The sequence below is a fragment of the Hyla sarda genome, chromosome 5 (assembly GCF_029499605.1).
Source record: "Hyla sarda isolate aHylSar1 chromosome 5, aHylSar1.hap1, whole genome shotgun sequence".
Lineage (NCBI taxonomy): Eukaryota > Metazoa > Chordata > Amphibia > Anura > Hylidae > Hyla > Hyla sarda.
This window is the reverse complement of record NC_079193.1, coordinates 30,752,017-30,774,798: the sequence shown is the minus strand read 5'-3', so window position 1 is coordinate 30,774,798 and position 22,782 is coordinate 30,752,017. Positions and strand designations below refer to the sequence as shown.

General features: G+C 47.8%; 1 protein-coding gene across 1 annotated transcript in view; it reads right to left on the bottom strand.

Moving 5' to 3' along the window:
• The window catches only part of DBF4 (DBF4 zinc finger), a 51,181-nt gene that overhangs the window by 9,561 nt on the left and 18,838 nt on the right, over positions 1-22,782 (bottom strand). The window contains exons 5-10 of the mRNA XM_056519131.1: positions 18,657-18,845; positions 7,227-7,277; positions 5,078-5,147; positions 4,830-4,915; positions 4,595-4,628; positions 4,476-4,521 (exon numbers count right to left, since the gene is read on the bottom strand). Of these exons, the coding sequence (XP_056375106.1) occupies positions 4,476-4,521; positions 4,595-4,628; positions 4,830-4,915; positions 5,078-5,147; positions 7,227-7,277; positions 18,657-18,845 (476 nt within the window). The remainder of the gene's footprint in view (positions 1-4,475; positions 4,522-4,594; positions 4,629-4,829; positions 4,916-5,077; positions 5,148-7,226; positions 7,278-18,656; positions 18,846-22,782) is intronic.

The window sequence follows — 22,782 nt, the reverse complement described above, 5'->3', positions numbered from 1 at the left end:
TCTCTTGGATTTTTAAGCAAAAAAAAAAAAAAAAAAAAAAAAAAAAAAAGGAGGATTTTTGTCTTACCGTAAAATCCTTTTCTCGGAGGATCCATTGAGGGACACAGACCTCGGGTATATGCTGTTGTTTCTAGGAGACTTGACACTATGAAAACCAAAAAGTCGGCTTCTCCCAGCAGGATATACCCGCCTACAGAGCCTGAGGTAATCCGTTTAGTCACCAAGCAGTAGGAGATGATCAAGAGGTAGAGAACAAAGACCAGTCCGAGGCAACCAGAACAAAAAACAACTGAACACATCCTCGGACAGGTAACCAAACACAGGAACACCGAAGAAAGGGCGGGAGCTGTGTCCCCCAATGGATCCTCCGAGAAAAGGATTTTACGATAAGACAAAAATCCCTTTTTCTCTTTCGGGAGAGCCACAACAGAAAATGGCCGTCCGGAACTGCAAAGCGGAAGTACCGCTGATGACCAGGAAATATTGGAATGTGGAGGCAGGCATCTTTGATGTCCACCGAGGGAAGAAAAAACTCCCCTTGAACCATGGACTCCAGCACCGAACAGAGACTCCCTTTGGAATGGGAAGCAGAAGATGCTGGTGGAGATACTCGAGGACCAAGATTGGGCAAACAGTAACGTCCGTCTTGGGGACCATAAGGAGGTTGGAATAAAAAAACCTTGAAAACGTCCCCTGAAGGAATAGGGACTATTACCCCGTGGAAGAAAGGGAACTAGAACGCGCCCCGAAATGCCTCCGCTAGAGAGGAGGACCGGGGGGTCCGGGAAGAAAAAAAAGGCAGTCCCATGGAAGGGAGGCAAATTCGACCCTGTATCCGTTGGCTACAACATTCCTGACCCAGGAAACCGGAAAGTGCGTGTCCAGGCATCTTGAAAGAGTAAGACGACCAACCACTCGAGAAAAGCCGGAGGGTGGGGGCGACCCCTCAGGCTGAGGTAGGCCTACGGGTGCCTGCTGGGGCCGCCAAACAGCCAAAACGGTTAGCCGACCTCCGGGATGGACGGGTCAGGAAGGAAGGAGCCCTCTCCGAGAAGGCGCCTGGCTGGACCTTTGTTGGTACCAAAGGTCCGCAGGACCGGAAGGAGGAGGACTTCCGATGGAGAGTGGTTCTGCGAGCCTTATCCAGAGGTATAAGGAACTCTTTTGCCCGTCGCCTCACTTCTTGAAGGCTGTGTCCGCATTCCAGGCTATAAGCCACATGGAGCAAAGGAGGGCTACCAGGTAGCCTGTGGCAAAGGCAGCACAGCGGCTGCGCATAGAAGCAGAACCTAGAAAATCTCCGGCATAGGAGCCTCGGAGAGCTAGTCTAGATAAATCCCCTGGAGGGATCCTGCATACTAACCCCGGCGGAGTTGGGAGACCATACTGAAAGGGCATCTGACACCCAGGCAGAAGCAAAAGCAGGAAGAAAGAAAAAACCTGCTGTCTCAATGGCTAATTTTCCAAGGTCTCCACCTTCTTGTCCGCTGGATCCTGGAAGGCAGCCGCAAAAGCCAACGGCAAGACAATCGCCTTAGAGAGGCAGGAGACCGGTAGATCCACAGTTGGAGAGGAGGTTCACCGAGCAATGAGGTCTTTTGCGAAGGGATACCACGCTAGAACCTTCTTCGTTTTCTGAAACTTTTAGTCAGGGTGCCTTCAGGCGGATTCCAGCAGGGCGTCAAATTCAGCGAGAGAGCTGAAAGTCTTTGGTGCCGAAGAAAGGAGACCTCTGAAGCCACGTCCGAAGTTCCTGGGTCCTTTAGCTGGAAGGTGTCTCTTATGGCCGAAACCAATGAGTACACCACATCAGGCATATCCAGGTGAATGAGAAGGCGGTGAGGCAGCCCTGGAAGAGGTCGGTCACAATGAAAGGTAACTTCTGGAGCCACGTCCGAAGTTCCTGGGTGCTCTAGATGAAAGGTGTCTCTTATGGCCGAAACCAATGAGTTCACAGTGTCGGCAGAATCCGAGCGGTCCTCTGAGACGGGTGCCGAGGTAAATGGGAACACTTAGAGGCGGCCCTAGATGAGGAAGAGACTGACCTGGTACGCAGCTCTGGAGCCAGAGCGGTGACTGCAGGAGCGTCCTCTGGAAGAGGGACGCTTGTGATAAGCTGAGGTAGCGGGGCGAGACCTATGATGGGAACGCCCGTACCTGTCCGAAGACCCCGGGGATGATTCAGAGGAACAACCCTATTACGCTTGCGAAAAGCGTAGGGAGAAGGGGAGCGAGTCCCCCCGGAGGGAGGACCTCTCCAAGGCAATCACCACAGAACGGGAGACCAGCGCCAAGTCAGATATAGACTGAGAGGGAAGAAACCCAGGCTGGAGGGAAGGCCGAACCCACCGGATCTGATAGAACATTGCGGTAGAAATAGCCGGGGGGGGGGGGGGGGGGGGGGGGTCTGGGGGAGCAGTGGTGCAGGCCGAACAAGTAGGTTCAGCAGAACCAGACATTTTTGTGTTACAGCTATTACAGGTGTAATAAGGAACTAAGGACCTAGTATCTGTCTAGAGGAAGAAACAGTACTGGGCACGGACATAGTAATAAAAAGGAACAGTCTCACCCTGGTCTGTATCCCTCAGACTGCTGCTGTGAGCAGAGAGAGGGAGAGAGAGAAAACACTGGACCAATGGCCAGAGGGGGCGTGTCCGTTACAATGACACTTTAGCACTGCAAACCCCCTGCGCACGCACAGCGCTGACTGGAGGGGATTCGCGCCATCCTGAAAGGCTTCGGCGGCTCAGGGTAGACGGAGCTAACGTCCAGAACTAATAACCCAGATAAAGATGGCGCCCGCTCCCGAGCACACCTTGTAAACGCATGTGCGCCTCGGGGGAACGGAGCGGGCGAGTGCCGTCGGCAGAATACGGCCGAAAATGAAAGTAAAAAAAAGTCTATGCGGCCGGGCTGAAGGAGCGCCCGACCGCCGAACAGAAACGCTGCGGCTGTAGAGGACAGCCACCTCATACATACTGTGCACATAACACACACATGCCCGCAAAATATAGAAATGCCACTGCTCAAACCCCAATAAAAACTTCCGCCCCCATAGAGTAAAAAGGGAGGGTAGAACCCCTCCTGGCCAGTCCCATAAACCCTTATAGAAAAAAGGGTGCCTCCAGCTGTGGAGAGTCCAGTACCTAAGAAAAAAGGGGGGAAATATACTCACCTTAGTCAGAAGAACTTCCCTAATGAAATCTTCCTGATAAAGCCTTTAGCCAGCTTTTAGTCACCTGCATCATGCTGGCTTGAAAAGCGAGACGAGCAGGGAAAAGAGGGGGACCCGGACCCGTGAGGTACAACCCCAGGCGCTGGCCGTTGGCGAGAGGGGGTTGACAGTACATCCACGATGTCTGTGCCCCCTCAATCGCAAACAGTGAACGCTATGTTCCTGAGAACCCACCTGAAAACAGGAAAATAAAAGAAACTAAACGTCCCTATCTGAAAAAATAAAAAAAAGTTACACCAAGTCTGGGGATAACCTCAGACTAGTGTCCCTCTCCTGCGACACTAAGCTTAAACTGATTACCTCAGGCTCTGTTGGCGGGTATATCCTGCTGGTTTCCATAGTGTCAAGTCTCCTAGCAACAACAGCATATACCCAAGGTCTGTGTCAAGGTCTGTGTCCCCCAATGGAGCCGAAAGAGAAACATTGATTTTGCAGTTGTTTTAAATGCAGATCAGCCCTATGAAATGTGGCTAATCCAGGTCCTGGCAATCCAATGGAAACACATCAATAAGTCCCCCCCCCCCCATTCCTCCTTAAGAAGTAGTGGTCCCCTATGTGCCCTGAGGCTGCTTTCAATGTCTTTGGTAGCATTTCCCAGCCAGGGTGCCACCAGATGTTGCAGAACTGAAGCATGCCTGAAGTTGTAGTTTTGTAATAGCTGGACACACCCTGGTTTGGGAAACGCTTGTCTATGGGGCTGGGTGGGGTCACGACTCTGGCCCCTCCTGACGTCACACCACGCCCCCTTAATTTAAGTCTATGGGAGTGGGCATGATGGCTGCCACACCCACTCCCATAGACTTTTGAGGGGGCAGGACATGACGGCACGAGGGGCATGTATCGCCCTGTCATCAGCGGCGGGACCCCGGCGATCAGACATCTTATCCCCTATCCTTTGGATTGGGATAAGATATCTAGGGGCGGAGTACCCCTTTAAGTCTGCTATAGTTATCCATTTAGCCACCCAATACTATTCAGTTCATTTAAGGCTCTGTTCACACTTGTGAAATATGCATTGCATAATGGATACCACTGGCATCCAACAGGTTATGTTTTGATCGTGCCCAGTATTACACTGCTGTCAAGGGGTCTAAACGGTGCAAAACTGTACAAACTACTGTAATGAATCCAAAACAGGTACAGTAAAAAGGTATATAGTAGGCATCTCTGCATACACAAACACTTCTGAAGATATTTATAATCCTCCAAATATTAGCATAACAAAAAAAAACAAAACTACCAGCTGCTGTCTTCCACCTTGATAAACGGACTCTTTAGTTTCTGCGCTGCAAAAGAAAAAAAAAAATTCAGTCAAAATGTTTTTTTTTTTTTTTGAGGGGGGAATAACGTAAAACTGACCTTTGACTTTCCGTCGTGCTGCTGGACGTTTTACCTGTCAAAGCAAAAAATATTGGACAGTGTTAGTAGTACAGTGAAGAGAAAAGTTAGCTTCTTTTAAGACTAACATTTTACTCATATACTGTCCTTTAATGAAGAAATTCCCGAATAAAAAAAAAACTACTACTACATAACAACAAGTAAAATAAAAATTATAATAAATCATAAAAAAACAAAAAGACACAATACCACTTACTACAGACTTTGTAGATGCATCTGGCTGCAGTGATTGCTTCACCTGTTGCAAAGATCTCTTCTTTTGATCAATATATATTTTTGCTTCTGAAAAATACATACAATAGTTTATGGCTTTTAAAAAAAAAAAAAAAAAAAAAAAAAAAAAAAAAATATCCCAGTTATTACACAACGATGAGGAAAAAATATACAAATAGCTGCTCATACGGCTCCAGATACCTAGATCCACCAGGAACATTTCTTTCTTACCATCCAAGTGTAAAACACGGACTCCCCAGTTCAGTGCATTGGCTAATATGCTGTTCTTTGGAAGAATTTTCTGTATATGAAAAGAAAAATACCAAAATTATTTTAGAAAAAGAACAAAAAAAATAAAAAATAAATAAAAAAAAGTCAGCCTTTGAAAATGAAATCATTTTTACATCTCTTGATAAAAAGTCATTCTTTGTCCTGATTTGACACCACTCTTCCTAATACTTCTCTTAACCCACCTGCCTGGCACAGGCGCCAAGTCTGCAGCAAAGTCTTCCGGCATCACTCCATTAAATCTCCTATGTAGCAGGTCAAGACCCTTAGAAGATAGAAGTGGTGTATACTACATTGCCTCCTGTACCCAGTGAGTGCTATAAATGGTAATGCCACTGTCTCTATATGCAAAAGTAACCCTGGTAAACTAACCCCCCTACCATATATGAAGTGTGACTAAGGCTAGATGTAGCAAAATTAAAAAAAAAAATAAATTTGTATCCGTTTGAAAACTAAAAAGAATTAACACCTACAAAAAAAAGGGAAAAGCACTAAGAGCAGCGTTTCACTTACTGGTCTAAATTTAAAAGGGGTACTCCGACCCCAAGACATCTTATCCCCTATCCACACCCCCTCCCATATACTTGCATTGAAGAGGCGGGACGTGATGCCACACGGGGGCGGAGTCGTGACGTCACAATACTCAGTCCCCATGGTCGGGAGGCATAACAAAGAGCCTCCAGCAGTGCTTACAGGTGGGTGCTGCATGCTAGATTGCGTGGGTCCCCAGCACGCAATCTAGCAGAGGTTAAGATGTCTTGGAGCCGGAGTACCCCTTTAAAGGTCACAGGCATAAGAGTAGCCAAATTATGAAGCATGGGTTCTTTATAGGGATGTCCCGATACCATTTTTTTAAAGACCGAGTACGAGTACCGATACTTTAATTCTAGTACTCGCCGATACCAATTAGGAGTACTTATATTTTAAAGGGAATCTGACAGCAGGGTGACCTGGTTTCTGGCGCTGTTTACCGTATGATATGTGGGTCCTTGTTGTGTACAATGGAGGCAGCTGCTGTAGTATGAGCCAAGATTTCTCTCTTCTCCATTGGACAGAACAGGGAATTTGCATTGGTGGCGAGACCTATGACCACAAGGTGAGCAGCGGTAGAAACCGGGTCACCAGCATCTAGCTATAAATTCAAGTTAGTGCAGGTTACTCTGCTGTAAGATTGTCTTTAATAGTAGTTAGTATCCCCTTGCAGACATTAGCAAGAGCCCCCTGGCAGTCATTAGTAGCAGCCCCCACTGTAGACAGCTGCCCCCCTGCAGACCACAGCCCCCCTTTAGACAGTGGGCCCCCATTTAAACAGCAGCAGCCCCCCCACCCCATTTAGACATTAGTAGCAGCCCCCTCCTTGCAGGCAGCTCACCTCCTCGGGTCGGGTGCTGGGGCTGCCGCTCCACTGCCTGTTCTCCTGTCCGCATCGTGTCTTCCTATGATGGAGCATGTGACATACACGTCACTCTGCTTCCTGTGTAGCGTTACGCTGGGTGCAGGGGAGGAGGTGGAGTGACGTGTGTGTCACATGCTCCTCCATGGGACACTGATGCGGATGGGAGGATGGAAGAATGGGGCAGCAGAGCTGCACCAGGTATCGGGCATGCTATCGGGGACATTAAACGAGTCCCCGATACCATGCAAATGGCTAGTGTCGGCCCCGATACCAGTATCGGTACATCCCTAGTTCTTTATAAATTTGGTACAAATCACTCACTAGCCATGTGCCAGAATTTGAAACCTACTCTAGCACTGAGCTGGAGTAGGTTTTCAATAGAACATACTCAAATTTCTGGCAAACGTAATGTTAAATCCACTTGGTCAAACCCCATCCCACTACGCCCAAGAGCTCTTAAAAAAGTGAAGTATGCAGCACAAAAAGTCGGGAATTTTTGTGCAAAACTTGTGATTTGTAATCCCTGATTACTAGTGGCCAATACCTGATCACTGCAGTAAATCAGTAGCCTCTCGTCACCAAGTGTTGATGCCAGTATTATAATACATAACTGCTGAGGCCACCGATTGGCTGTAGTGGTCACAGGTGGACAGACTGAAAAATAAAGGTATAAAGTCACAATGGTCACTGACTCACCGGTTCTTTTATCACTTTTTTAAGTAATGATTTCCCTCTGCTGGCATCTTCCTGTAAACAAAAAAGTATTAGAAAAAAAATCAATAGAAAGAAAAGAGAGTCATAAGGAATAGAGTTGAGCAAATCTGCACTAAGAGCCAAATTACACAAAGTGATTATTGGCTACACAGGCCCATTATTGCCAAGTTTAATAGGGCACTAAGATTCACTGAATCCAAGTCTGCTGAACTGGCTATCGATTTAGTCATGTAAAAGTTGTTTGTGCTTGCCAAACGTTCTAGACCAGAGGAGATGTCTGGAAAAGTCTGGAAAAAAAAAAACCTTTACAAGAAGAAAAAAAAAAAAAAAAAAAAAAAAAAACAACTGCTGAATAGATTGAGATTTTTCCTATAGATTTGCTACAGTCTAATGAGTAATTTTTCACCTCCAAACAAAAAAAGACAGTTGTTTGGGAGAAGCTTTACCTACAAAACAAAGCAAAAAAATAAAAATAAAAACGAAGAGATGAAAGTTATTAAAGGTGGGTGTACACGTGACGTAACTTTAAAAAGGAGAACTCCGCCGGAGAACATGTTATCGCCTATACAAAAGGATAGGGGATAAGATGTCTAATCGCTGAGGTCCTGCCTCTGGGGACCCCTGAGATTTTTCCGCTGCAGCACCCCAGACATCCAGTGCACAGAGCGAACTCTGCTCCGTGCCGGATGACTGGTGACTACAGCCGTCATGCCCCCTCCATTCATGTCTATGGGAGGAGGCGTAATTTTTAATGTACTAGCCATCACACCCCCTCCCATAGACATGAATGGAGGGGACGTGGCGTCACAAAAACGGAAGCTCCAAGCTTCGGTATACCAGACGCCATTGCTGCCGGTACGGAGATCGCGGGGATCCCCAGCGACCGGACCCCCATGATCAGACATTTTATCCCCTATACTTTGGGCAAGGGATAAGATTTTTTCCAGTGGAGTACCCCTTAATGACGCAAGACGTAAATTTACGTCCTGGTGAGCTGGTACTTAACGCACCAGGATGTACATTTAAGTCCTATGCATAACCGCGAGCATCAGAGGGATGCTCTCGTCATGCACGGCAGGTTCCGGCTGCTGATAGCAGCCATTAACCCCTCAGATGCTGTAATCAATACAGATCTGCAGCATCGTGGCACTTTGAATGGATGATCTGATCGCTCGCAGCGATCCGATCATCCAGCATGGCAGCCGGAGGTCCCCTCACCTGCCTCCGCTGCCTTCTGCTCTGGTCTGCGATAGAGCAGACCAGAGTAGAAGATGACCGATAATACTGATCAGTGCTATGTCCTATGCATAGCACTGATCATGGGGACTATTAAAGTGTAAAAATAAAAGTAAAAAATAAGTGAACCCCCCCCCCCCCCCCCCCGAATAAAAACGTAAAGTGTCCCATTTTTACTATTTTACCCCCCCCCCCCCCCCCCCGACAAAAAAAAAAAAAAAAAAAAAAAAAAAAAAAAAAAAATTATATACATATTTGGTATCGCCCCGTGCGTAAATATCCCAACTATTAAAATAAAATGTTAAATGATACTGTATGGTGAACGGCATGAACGGTTAAAAAAAAAAAAAAAAAAAAAAAAAAAAAAAAAAAGGCCAAAATTGCCGCTTTTTTAAGAGCATTTTATTCCCCAAAAAATTAATTAAAAAGTATTAGAAGTTTTAGATAAGCAAATATGGTATCAATAGATCACGGCACAAAAAGTGAGCCCTCATACCACCGCTTATACAGAAAAAAAAAAAAAAAAAGTTATATATGTCTTCAAAATGGGGGATTTTAAATGTACTAATTTGGTTAAACAGTTTGTGAAAAGTATATCATCATGGGTATCATTTTAATCGTATTGACCCAAAGAATAAAGAACATGTCATTTTTACCGTAAAATTGTACAGTGTGAAAACTAAACCTTCCAAAGTTAGCAAAATTGTGGTTTTCTTTTACATTTCCCCACACAAATTGTATTTTTTTGGTTGCGCCATACATTTTATGGTAAAGTTAGTGATGGCATTACAACGGACAACTGGTCGCACAATGTGTTTTCTGCAGATTTGTTGCAGGTTTCCTTGGAAAGGATGAAATCTGCAGCAAAATCTATTATCTACCTAATTTTCTATCATCTATAATTCGTAACCACCCCCCTCTCATTCAAAAGAGCTTATTGTTTTGAGAGAGGAAGTTCTTTGAGCTATGTTTATACTATAATAGGGGTTATCTGGAGAATTTTAACCTGTTAAGGACCCATGACGTACTGGTACGTCATGAGTCCGCTCCCGTTCTATAATGCGGGGCCATGGCCTCTAACAACGGCCGGGACCCGTGGCACTGATCGCGGTGCAGCGCGCAATTAACCCTTTAGACGCGGCGGCGAAAGTTGATCGGCGCATCTAAAAAGTGAAACTAAAAACTTTGCTAGCTAGCTCAGGGAGCTGTTTGGGATCGCCGCGGCGAAATCACGGCAGCCCGAACAGCTGAGACACAGCAGGAGGGTCCCCTTTTCCCATAGAAAAAAAAAAACCTGTGTAAATAAAAATGAAAACAAACATGTGGTATCTTCGCATGTGGAAATGTCTGAATTATTAAAATATATCATTAATTAAACCACACGGTCAATGGCGTATGCGCAAAAAAATTCCAAAGTCCAAAATAGTGCATTTTTTGGACACTTTATGTAATGAAAAAAGGAATAAAAAGCGATCAAAAAGTCCGATCAATACAAAAAGGAGATTTTTGTACTCACTGTAAAATCTCTCGTTGCTCTTATTGTTTGGGGGGGGGGGGGGGGACACCGAACTGATGGTTATATGCTCTTGCCACTAGGAGGCGCTGACACTAGGAAAAAAAAGTCAGCTCCTCTCTGGCAGGATATACCCACCCACTGGAAGTGAGGAAACCAGTTTTGTCACAAAGCAGTAGGAGAAACCAACAAGAAATATGTCCGAAGGACCCTAGAAAGGAATCCCGGAGAAACAACTCAAGAACCGGAAAGAATAATCCAGAAAAAGGAAGAAGAAATGGGTGGGTGCGGTGTCCCCCAATGAGAGCTACGAGAAAGATTTTACGGTGAGTACAAAAATCTCCTTTTCTCTGGCACTCTTCATTGGGGGACACCGAATGGGACGTACCAAAGCAGTCCCCTAGGGTGGGAAAAATACAACCACCGGAAAGAAGGGATCAGTCCCAAGACTGAACCCCAGAGTCCACGGGGTCCGTGGACGAGCCCCCAGGTCGGAGACAGACTAGAGCTACCAGAAGATCGCCCGACCAAGAAGAGGGACTAGGACCCCAAGGAAAAAGCCGAACTCTGGGGGGGACCAGACGAGAAATCGATATGTAAGGGTCAACTGAAAAATGAACAACCCCAGAGGAGTAAGGAAAAGCAGACGTCCGCGAAAAGACACCGGACGACCACTACATAGAGGAACAGAAGAAGAGAAGGAGTGCAGTAGAGAAAAAAAAAGTCTGGATCGAAACAGAACACATGCCCAAGATCGGAACCAGCACCAAAGGGTGAACCGAAAAAGTTGCCTGAAAGGAAGGCATGCCACAGCAGCCAAGGACAGAGTCCAAGCAGAGGACCAGAAAGTCATAGATCCAGCGGTCCGAGCGGACCCGAGCACTCCGAAAAAGCATCCTGCCAGGACGGGAACGGGGGGGGGAGGGTTGGGGTGGCGCGCAGGAAGGATTGGGCCCGGAGACCTAGGTGTCAGTGTGGTATAACTGACACAGACAAAAAGGGGAAAGAAGAACTAACCCTTCCATGGAGATGGCACAAAGTCCTCCAGCAGAGGAGAGAGGCTAGGCTGCGTGAGCAGCAGTAGAAAACAAAAAAGGTGGAAGAGAGCAAGGCCACAAAGGCGGCCGGCAAGCCCACAGCCCAGACAGGAAGAAACTGAGGAGGGCACAAGGAAAGGCCAAGGGCACCCCGATCCCCACACCCCTTGTGGAAAGGCTATGGGACAAGAGGTGGGTGGACAGAGCCCCCGACTCTGTCCAGAGGGGCAACAGGAGACCCCAAAGGGAGAGGAAGCCAGGACACTGGAGCAGGGCAACGATAGCAGTGGGGTAAAAAAAAAAAGGCCGCCACACAAAGAACAAAAAAACGCAGACATCCCAAGGAAGAAGGAATGTAGCGCAGGAAACCTGCAGACACAGGTAGACTCGCAGGGAGAAAGGGCGTCAAGAACCCGCAGATACGCACACAGCGGAACTTTCCCTGGAAAAAGGGACATCGGACAACAGCCGCGGCCGCGAAGTAACGAGGAAGGTGACCAGGTGGTTTAGAAAAACATGCAGACACAGTCCGGCTATGTGGCATATGGACCATGGGCCGGTCCAGTCCCGCATACAGAAAACACCCCGAGAAGAGATATACCTGCCGTCGGACAGGGTACACCCTGCCACTCTGAATCTGAAGCATGGAACAAAGTCCATTGAGAGACGCACTGAAAACAACACCTTGGCAGCGGGTCACCTGAACTACCGATTACAGAGTGGGAGAAGTATGGCAGATAACTGGAGTCAGACAGCCACGTGGCAAACCGAATGGCCGACAAGAATAGAATTCCAGAGCACCCAAGATGACTCCAGTCAGCCCCCCACATAAAGTGGGGTACTAGAGTGCGGTCTGACCAAACGGATGACCAGGTGGAGTAGAAAGACTCAGCAACCGAAGGAACGTCCAACTGACAGCAAACTTGCGTACCTGTGGGGACCTTACCCCAGTTTCCGCACTCAGTGGCGAGTTACGGAAAAACAGGCTATGCTCGCGGCGGCCCTGAGGTCAGGGACCGATGGCAGCGGAAACAGAGTAGACAACAGACTGACTGAACGAGGGAAACGCCCGAAGCGTGGAGAGAAGAGACAAAGTCAGTAAATGTGCTCCATCGACACAGGCGGGAGGTCAAGGAGCCATGGACGGAAACCCCGCTCCTGGAGATAGGAGGGAGGCAGAGGAGCCATGGGATGAATCACTAAACCTCATAGGGTCCCTGGAACACAATGAGTCAGTTCCGTGCATACCACGAACAGCAGTGGGGAACCGGGACTCCAGCCGCAAGCAGTCAGCCGCGGCAGAGGAAAAATGCAGACCACTGTGTGGCGTAGTGGTATGGAACAAGCCAATCCGGCGGGCACCCAGCACCGTAGGAGGTACCAGAACTCCAGCCGCGGATACATCAGCCTTGAGATGTGAAACAGGCGGCGTAGGGAGCCATGCAGACCACCTGTTCAACAGGTATGGGTCTGGAGTAGACCCCAAGCAGGTCCGTCGACACCACGCAAAACAGCGGGGTACCGAAGCTCCCTCCGCAGATACATCAGCCGGGTGATGTAAGCCAGGCAGTGTAGATCAGTACAGATATGGGCCAGAGGAGACAGTGAGACCTTCCGACGAACACCTCGCAGAGTAGTGAGGTAACCGAACTCCAACCGCGGGAACATCAGCCATGTGATGGGTAACGTGCGGTTGTAGGAACCACGCAGACAACTGACTAACAGGAATGGTTCAATAGCAGATGATGGGTAGTTCCGTCGGCACCCGCACAAAAACGGTCGACGAGACACCCACTGCAGATATCTCAGCTGAGTGATGCACAACATGCGGTGTGGACCCACAGACAGACCCCTGTCTGGCTCACTGGTATGGGTCTACAGGAGATAAGGGGATATCCCATCAGGCACCTCACAGGAAAGAGGCACCAGAAGTCCAACCGCAGAATCGTCAGCCAGTAATGGTATGGGAATCCATGCAGAAAACTACTGGCACAGGTCAACATAGACAAGGAGTCTGTCCGCCTGTACTTCGCATTAGAGAGGTCCCAGAAATCCAACCGCAGTATATCAGCCACGTTGCAGAGAACTGTCCGGCTTACTGGTATGGGTCTATAGTAGACAGCGAGTCATCCTGTCATTCCACGAGTCATCCTGTCGGTACCGGGACTCCAGCTGCAGATATATCAGCCGTTTGCTGTGTGACAGGCGGTGTAGGGAACCATACAGACCAATGTCAGGATTACTGGTATGGGTCCATAGTAGACAACGACTCATCCCATCGGCACCTCGCCCAGTAGTGAGGTATTGGAACTCCAGTCGTAGGTACATCAGGCATATGATGTATGACAGTCGGTATAGGAAACCTCGCAGACCACTGTCTGGCTTACTGGTATGGGTCCATAGCAGAGAACGGAACACTCCATCGGACACCTCAAACAGTAGTGAGGTATCGGAACTCCAGTCGTAGGTACATCGGCCATATAAGGCATGACAGATGGCATAGGAAACCATGCAGACCGCTGTCTGACTTACTGGTATGGGTCCATAGTAGATAATGAACACTCCATCGGACGCCTCACACAGTAGTGAGGTACAGAAACTCCAGATGCAGATGCACCAGCCGTGTGATGTATGACAAGCAGTGTAGGTAACCATGCAGACCAATGTCTGGATTACTAGTACGGGACCATAATGGACAATGGGGCAGTCCGGACGACACCTCGAACAGTAGTGAGAGACCGGAACTGCAGCCGCAGATACAGCAGCTGAAAATGTATGACAGGCGGTTGAGAAGGCACCTCGCACCAGCAGTGGGGTACCGAGTGTGAGCCGTGGAAGTGGCAGCCCCAAAAAGAGGGACAGGCGAAACTACTGTCCGCATATGAAAAACAGGTCTATTCCATGCCATGAAGGAATAAACTCATGAGGACTGTGCGCCGGATGAGGGTATCCGGAGCCCTAGCCACAGAAGCTATAGCCCGTGGAGAAGGGAAAACCACAGCATGACATGCCAGGAACACCCCTAGGATGGGTGGGCGGCAGACCTGACAGATTAAAGAAACATGAACGTCTGCCAGGGACACCGAGGAACTTGCTTATTGCGTGGCCCTCAGCGGTGGAAGGAAACAATAGAAATCAGACTAATACAAGTGTTGGCCACAAGAGGGAACCAAACACCAACAAATGGTCTGAGTGACCAAGAAAACCATTTTTTTATTTTTTTTTTATTAAATTAATGATCGTATACATGAAAACTGTGTCCTGTACCCCAGTTCCACAATAAAACTCCCCCAGAAAGTGCTGCCCACAGCGGCAGAAAACAGACCCTCAGGAGGAGCAACGGCTCAGAGCAGAGCACATAAGTGCCTGCCAAGCCGCCGCTCCGGAAGGCGTTAATGGGGAACCGGGACGCGAGCTCCTGCGGCAGTTGCCGTGGGAGCCATAGTGGTGCCGTGTCGCCCTGCCCGGGAGTCAGCCATGTGCCGCCAGGGACCCGGACCCTGGCGGCAGAGCTCCACAGGGGCCGCTCGCCGCCAGAAGACCGTGCCGGCCACACCTGCACGGTAAGCGCGAGAAGGTGAGCCGCCCCAGAAGGCAGAAAAAAGACCCTCTGGAGGAGCGACGGCTCAGAGCAGAGCACATAAGTGCCTGCCAAGCCGCCGCAAGAGGTTAATAGGGGGCGGGGACGCTAGCTCCTGCAGTTGCACGCCACGTCGCCCCCAGAACAGGGAAGGAGGGCGGGACAATAACCCCCAGCAGCGCACGAGCTGGAGGGGAGGTACCGCCAGCTCGCGCGCTGAATGGGGAAGAAGGGCGGAGCCAGCTGCCGTAATGGAGACCCTGCTCGTGGCAGCCCAGAGGATTCCCCACAGCGTCAGTGCAACCTTCAGGAGCCACCTCACCCGACCGGGCTTTTCTGCCAATCCAGACGCATGGACACTCCCTTCCCTCCCCCCCCCCCCCCCTCACAGAGGAGTGCCCTGCTACGCCCAGATCGCTCAGTGGACCGCCCCCCGAGCAGACAGCAACATCACCAAGCTCCGGCACTAGGACACGCCCCCCACCCACCTGGGGTGGTCCTGCAGCACCAGAGTCGCCCACCTTAAGCCTGTCCTGCCCTTCCCTACCAGCAGGCCAGGCGGGCTCCTTGGCATCAGCAGCCATCTTAGAAACCTTATCCACCATGTACCCCCCATGCTAGCCCCGCTTTACAGCAAAAGCGGGGTCGGGCAGACTGCGGGGCCCACCAGCCTGAACCACCTTTTCAGATGGCCCAGACTGTTAGAGAGAAGAATAAACAAGTCTGGTGACCTCTCCTTTTGTTTCTCCTCTTCCTCTTGCCCTTCACCTCAGTATCTGGGCCCAAGTCATTTCCAAATGAGAAGTTCTCAAAATGGGTAGGTGACTCTTGGAGCACAATCTCCTTCAGCAATCCACCACCAATTGACCCATTGCTTCTGCCACTGTCGTCACTGCTGTTATCTGACGTTACAGGCAGGGCTACCTGAGAAGGATTTATGTATGTACTCTGGGTTGTGTCCTCAATGTCACTCTCCTCTGAACCACCATCTTGCTTCTCTTTAGCACCTTCCTCAGCACTGTCCGCTCTTTCTCCACCACCATCTTCCTCCACACCGTCCTCCTCTGCACTGCTTTTGCTGTGACTGACCTCCTCCTCTCTTTCTGGGTTCTGCTTGCCTCTGAACCGATTTTCATTGCAGAGTTTTTCTCTGAAGATACCAGCCCCTTCCATGATCTCCATCCTCACCCTTTCTACCTCCTCAACCTCTTTTTTCAGGGTGCGCACTTTAGCCGAATACACTGGCCTTAGATTTTTCGAGGTGTAATCAGCCTGGTACCGGGCAAATTTTAAGTCCTCTCTTAGCCCACGAAGCATTTTGCCAAGACGCTCATACTCCGCCATTTTTGCTTGGAGTCAGGACCCAAAAGTGGCAAAAGACTCCCTGGGACCCAATACCCCCCATTGCTGGGGTTCAGAGGTACCTTGCCTAACCATGTTTCTCCTCAACTCCTCACCTTCATGCAGGCTTTTCCCTGCAGCCTTGCTTGTAGCCTTCCTTGCGGCTTCCAGACATGGATGGTGGAGTTGGTTCTGCATTTCTGCGGATCCTGGAGGATCTCCGTACCCAATCCTGGGAGTTGGCCGTTGCAATGTCTCCTCCACCTCCCGCCGGCCTGGAACAGGAGGTGGGGATGTTGGGGTTCATGCAGGGAAGCCCTTCCCTGAAGGCTGCCACAAACCTGGGGGGAGGGCTGGTGAAAATCCTGCTGCTCTCTGGTTCTCCTGGAGCTGACGATCACACAACCACACCCTGAAGAGGAAGTAGTGGAACAGCTGGAGGCCCCCTGTTTGGGAATCACTGGCGTAGAGTACCCCTATGCAATCCCTATTTTAGTCCTCAAATGCGCATGGTGCTCTCTCACTTTAGTGCCCTGTCGAATTTCAAGGAAACAGTTTAGGGCCACATATGGGGTATCTCCGTACTCGGGAGAAATTGCACTACAAATTTTGGGGGGCTTTTTCTCCTTTTACCCCTTATGAAAAAGTTGGGGTCTACATCAGCCGTTTAGTGTTAAGAAAAAAATTTTTTACAACAACATGCTGGTGTTGCCCCATACTTTTTATTTTCACAAGAGGTAAAAGGAAGGAAAAAAAAAAAAAAAAAAAAAAAAAGACACCCAAAATTTGTAACGCAATTTCTCCTGAGTACGGAAATACCCGATATGTGGGCGTAAAATGCTCTGCGGGCGCACAACAAGGCTCAGGAGTGAGCGCATTATGTACATTTGAGGCCTAAATTGGCGATTTGCACAGGGGCGGCTGATTTTACAGCGGTTCTGACAAACGAAAAAAAATACCCACGTGACCCCATTTTGGAAACTACACCGCTCACGGAATGTAATAAGGGGTGCAGTGAGCATTTACCCCCCCCACAGGTGTCTGACAGATGTTTGGAACAGTGGTCTGTGAAAGTGAAAAATTTTATTTTTCATTTGCACAGCCCACTGTTCCAAAGATCTGTCAAATGCCAGTGGGGTGTAAATACTCACTGCACCCTTTGTTAAATTCCGTGAGGGGTGTAGTTTCCAAAATGGGGTCATATGTGGGGGTGTCCACTGTTCTGGCACCACAAGGGGCTTTGTAAATGCACAACGCCCCTGACTTCTATTCCAACCAAATTCTCTCTCCATAATCTCACTGGCGCTCCTTCTCTTCTGAGCATTGTAGTTCACCAGCAGAGCACTTGACGTCTACACATGGGGTATTTCCATACTCAGGAGACAATGCCCCCCAATATTTGTAACCCCATTTCTTCTATTTCCCCTTGTAGAAATGTAAAATTTTGGGGAAAACCAGCATTTTAGTTAAAAAAAAAAATATATATATATATATTTATTTACACGTCCAACTTTAACGAAAAGTCGTCAAACACCTGTGGGGTGTTAAGGCTCACTGTACCCCTGGTTACGTTCCCTGAGGGGTGTAGTTTCCAAAATAGTATGCCATGTGGGGGTTTTCTTGCTTTATGTCCACTTTATGATGCAAATATACAGTAGACATTGTACATGTGAATCAATATAAAATTTATTTGGGATGTCCATTTTCCTTATAAGCAGAGAGTTTCAAATTTTTCACCATGAAATGATGCAAGTATCGACGAAATGTTACCACCAACATAAACTAGAATATGTCACGAAAAAAAAAAAAAAAAAAAATCTCTGAATCAGAATGAAAAGTAAAAGCATCCCAGAGTTATTAATGCTTAAAGTGACAATGGTCAGATTTGTAAAAAAAAGTCCTGCGTCCTTAAGGTGAAAATTAGCTCTGTCCTTAAGGGGTTAAGCCAGGAAAATAATAAAGAGAAAGAAGACAAGGTCTGGAGAGCTCCAGGCCTGTGTGCACCTCCTTACTGACACTAGATAAAACTGGTTTCCTCACTTCCAGTGGGCAGGTATATCCTGCCAGGGAGGAGTCGACTTTTTCCCCCCTAGTGTCAGTGCCTCCTAGTGGCAAGAGCATATACCCATCAGTTCAGTGTCCCCCCAATGAAGAGCGCCAGAGAAAAGGGTACCGCTAAAAACCTTCAGATCATGGCGCAAAAAGTTATAGGGGTCAGAAGATGACATTTTTAAACGTATACATTTTCCTGCATGTAGTTATGATTTTTTCCAGAAGTACGACAAAGTCAAACCTATGTAAGTAGGGTAACATTTTAATCGTATGGACCTATAGAATAAAGAGAAGGTGTCATTTTTAACAACAAATGTACTGTGTAGAAACGAAAGCCCCCCCAAACGTCACAAAATGGCTTTTTTTATTTATTTTTTCTATTTTTTCTCACAATGATTTTTTTTCCCTGTTTCGCTGTAGATTTTTGGGTAAAATGACTGACGTCATTACAATATAGAATTGGTGGCGCAAAAAAATAAGCCATCATATGGATTTTTAGGTGCAAAATTGAAAGATTTATGATTTTTTAAAGGAGGAAAAAGTTGAGGGAAAAAACGAAAATGCAAAAAAACTGAAAAACCCCAGGTCCTTAAGGGGTTAAAGGTTTGCCTTCTGTGGTATAAATCCCTTGACAAGAACTCCGAACCTCTTACCTTTTCTGGTTTCTTACTGGAGCCCCCATCTCCTTTATGGCCACTTGGTCGAGCAGAACTGCTACCTGAATTCTGGGCAGGTTCAGGACTTGGCATGGAACCTGGGTATTTTAGTGACTTTGTACACTTTGCTTCTTTCTTATTTGTGATTAGACAACTTATTTCTTTACTAAGAAATCCTTCGACAGTCTACAATAAAAAAGGAAAACAAAAAAGCACACTTAGCTTTGGCTAAACAGAGATCTTAAAAGGGGTACTCTGGTGGAAAACTAAGTCCCCCCCCCCAATGAACTGTTGCCAGAAAGTTAAAGGGGTATATGGGGCAAAAATATCTTATCCCCTATCGAAAGGATAGGGGATGTCTAGTCACAGGGGGCCCGCCGCTGGGACACCCCGTGATCTCCCTGCAGCAGCGCGCATTCTATGCGTAGCTGCGTCTGCAGTTTTGGAAACCGCTGGGCTTCCGAGACGGGGACGTGACGTTACGCCTCGCCCCCTCCATTCATTTCTATGGGAGGGGGCGTAATGGCCGCAGCTCCCCCTCCCATAGACATGAATGGAGGGGGCGTGGCATCACGTCCCCGTCTCGGAAGACCGGCTGTTTCCGAAACGGCAGACGCAGCTACGCATAGAATGCGGGCTGCTGCAGGGAGATTGCAGGGTGTCCCAGCGGCGGGACCCTCGCGATCAGACATCTTATCCCCTATCATTTCATAGGGGATAATATGTTTTTGCCCGGAATACCCCTTTAAAAACAGATTTGTAAATTACTTCTATTAAAAAAAAAAAAATCTTAATCCTTCCAGTACTTTTTAGCAGCTGTATGCTACAGAGGAAATTTTTTTTTTTTTTTTTTTTTTTTGTCTTGTTCACAGTGCCCTCTGCTGACACCTGATACCCGTATCAGGAACTGTCCAGAGCAGTAGAAAATCCCCATAGTAAACCTATGCTACTCTGCTGACACCTCTGTCTGTGTCAGGAACTGTCCAGAGAGCACTGTGGACAAACACAAAAAAGAAATTCAAAAAGTAAAGAATTTCCTCTGTAGCATACAGCTGCTAAAAAAGGATGACTTTTTTTTTTATACTAGTTAAGTCATTTACAAAACAGAAGTTTTCCACTGGGGTACCCCTTTTTAAGCTTGACAAACAAGATGACCATTTAGGCAGTGGTCTCAAATTATGGGAGATCAGTGGTCTCAATCTGTGGCCCTCCAGATGTTGCAAAACTTCAACTCCCAGCATGCCTGGATAGCCTTACTCTTGTTAAAATAAAAAACTTTTGACTTTGCAAATTTTAAAAAGACGCATAGCAACAAAGGGTCGAAACGATGTCTTTGCTGGAATAAATTCTAATTTAGGAAGTGGATGCTGGACGAATCCGGTTCAAACATTTGGAAGTCTGCTGGGACTTTGCCCACCTGGTCAGTCAGTGCATCTAATATTAGGGACCGAGTACCGATACTTTAATTTTAGTACTCGCCGAAAACAATTACGTGTACTTTTATTTTAACCCCTTAAGGACGCAGGACGTAAATGTACGTCCTGGTGCAGTGGTACTTAACGCACCTGGACGTACATTTACGTCCTAAGCATAACCGCAGGCATCGGAGCGATGCCCGTGTCATGCGCGGCTGATCCCGGCTGCTGATCGCAGCCAGGGACCCGCCGGCAATGGCCGACGCCCGCGATCTCGCGGGCGTCCGCCATTAACTCCTCAGGTGCCGGGATCAATACAGATCCCGGCATCTGCGGCAGTGCGCGATTTGAATGAATGATCGGATCGCCCGCAGCGCTGCTGCGGGGATCCGATCATTCATAACGCCGCACGAAGGTCCCCTCTCCTTCCGGCTCCCGGCGTCTCCTGCTCTGGTCTGTGATTGAGCAGACCAGAGCAGAAGATCACCGAAAGCACTGATCTGTTCTATGTCCTATACATAGAACAGATCAGTATTAGCAATCATGGTATTGCTATGAATAGTCCCCTATGGGGACTATTCAAGTGTAAAAAAATGTAAAAGTAAAAAAAAAAAGTGAAAAATCCCCTCCCCCAATAAAAAAGTAAAACGTCGTTTTTTTCCTATTTTACCCCCAAAGAGCGTAAAAATTTTTTTTTATAGACATATTTGGTATTGCCGCATGCGTAAATGTCCGAACTATTAAAATAAAATGTTAATGATCCCGTACGGTTAACGGCGTGAACGAAAAAAAAAAAAAAAAAAAAAAAAAGTCCAAAATTCCTACTTTTATAAAAAAAAAAAAAAACATTTATTAAAAAAGTTTTTTATATGCAAATGTGGTATCAAAAAAAAGTACAGATCATGGCGCAAAAAATGAGCCCCCATACCGCCGCTTATACGGAAAAATAAAAAAAGTTAGGGGTCATCAAAATAAAGGGATTATAAACGTACTAATTTGGTTAAAAAGTTTGTGATTTTTTTTAAGCGCAACAATAATATAAAAGTATATATTAATGGGTATCATTTTAAATCGTATTGACCCTCAAAATAAAGAACACACGTCATTTTTACCATAAATTGTACGGCGTGAAAACGAAACCTTCCAAAATTAGCAAAATTGCGTTTTTCGTTTTAATTTCCCCACAAAAATAGTGTTTTTTTGTTGCGCCATACATTTTATGATCTAATGAGTTATGTCATTACAAAGGACAACTGGTCGCGCAAAAAACAAGCCCTCATACTAGTCTGTGGATGAAAATATAAAATAGTTATGATTTTTAGAAGGCGAGGAGGAAAAAATGAAAACGTAAAAATTAAATTGTCTGAGTCCTTAAGGCCAAAATGGTCTGAGTCCTTAAGGGGTTAAAGGGAAATCTGACAGCAGGGTGACCCGGTTTCTGGCACTGTTTACAGTGCTGATATGTAGGTTCCTTGTTGTGTACAATGGAGGCGGCCAAGATTTCTCTCTTCTCTATTGGCCAGAACAGGGAATTTGCATTGGCGGCGAGACAGATGACCGATGACCACATGGTGAACCGGGTCACTGCACTACCTACCTATAAATTCAAGTTAGTGCAGGTGACTCTGCTGTAAGATTGTCTTTAATGGTAGGTAGTATCCCCTTACAGACATTAGTAGCAGACCCCCCCCCACCCCGGCAGTCATTAGCAGCCCCCCCCCCCCCCCCCCCCGGCAGTCATTAGCAGTAGCAGCCTCCCCCCGGCAGTCATTAGCAGCCCCCCCCCCCCCCCCCCCCCCCCCCCCCGGCAGTCATTAGCAGTAGCAGCCTCCCCCCGGCAGTCATTAGCAGCAGCCCCCCTTGTAAACAGCAGCCTGCCTTTAGAAAGCAGCAGCAGCAGGGCCCCCCCCCCCTCTCCCCCTGTAGACAGCAGGGCCCCCCCTTTAGACAGCAGCAGGCCCCCCTGTAGACATTAGTAGCACCCCCCCCCCTTGCAGGCAGCTCACCTGCAGCTGTCCTCTGTCGGGTGCTGCAGCTCCACTGCCTGTTCTCCCGTCCGCATCATGGCGTCCTATGGAGGAGCATGTGACATATACGTCAATCTGCTTCCTCCGTGGTGTTACGCTAGGCACAGGGGAGGAGGTGGACTGATGTGTGTGTCACATGCTCCTCCATGGAACACTATGATGTGGATAGGAGGACGGAGAACGGGGCAGCGGAGGAGCAGCAGGTATCGGAGACATTAAACGAGTCCCAATACCATGCAAATGGCTAGTATCGGCCTCATGACATCCCTATCTAATATGGCTAAGTGAAGTGGTGCGGTCTCACTGGAACTCGTTTCAACCCTTTATGACAACATTATGGCAAAACTACAACACTCAGTATATGCCCGTCAGGACAAGATGAGAGTTCCCTTTGCAACAGCTGTGGATCAACCATGACATCGGTAAATAAATTATTGCTGTGGGAAAAATGACATTCCCTATCCACAAGATAGGGGCTAAAGTAACTGATCGCAGGGGATCCGACCACTGGGGCCCCCCACGATCACCGGGACCCTGACGCTAGCAGTGAGGAGCACATGCCGCCTACTGGTAGCCGACACACACACACTATTTCTATTTCGCCTACCGGTAGACGGCACGCACTCGCATAGAAATGAATGGAGCATGTGCCGGCTGCAGCATGCGCTCCTCAGAGAGCTG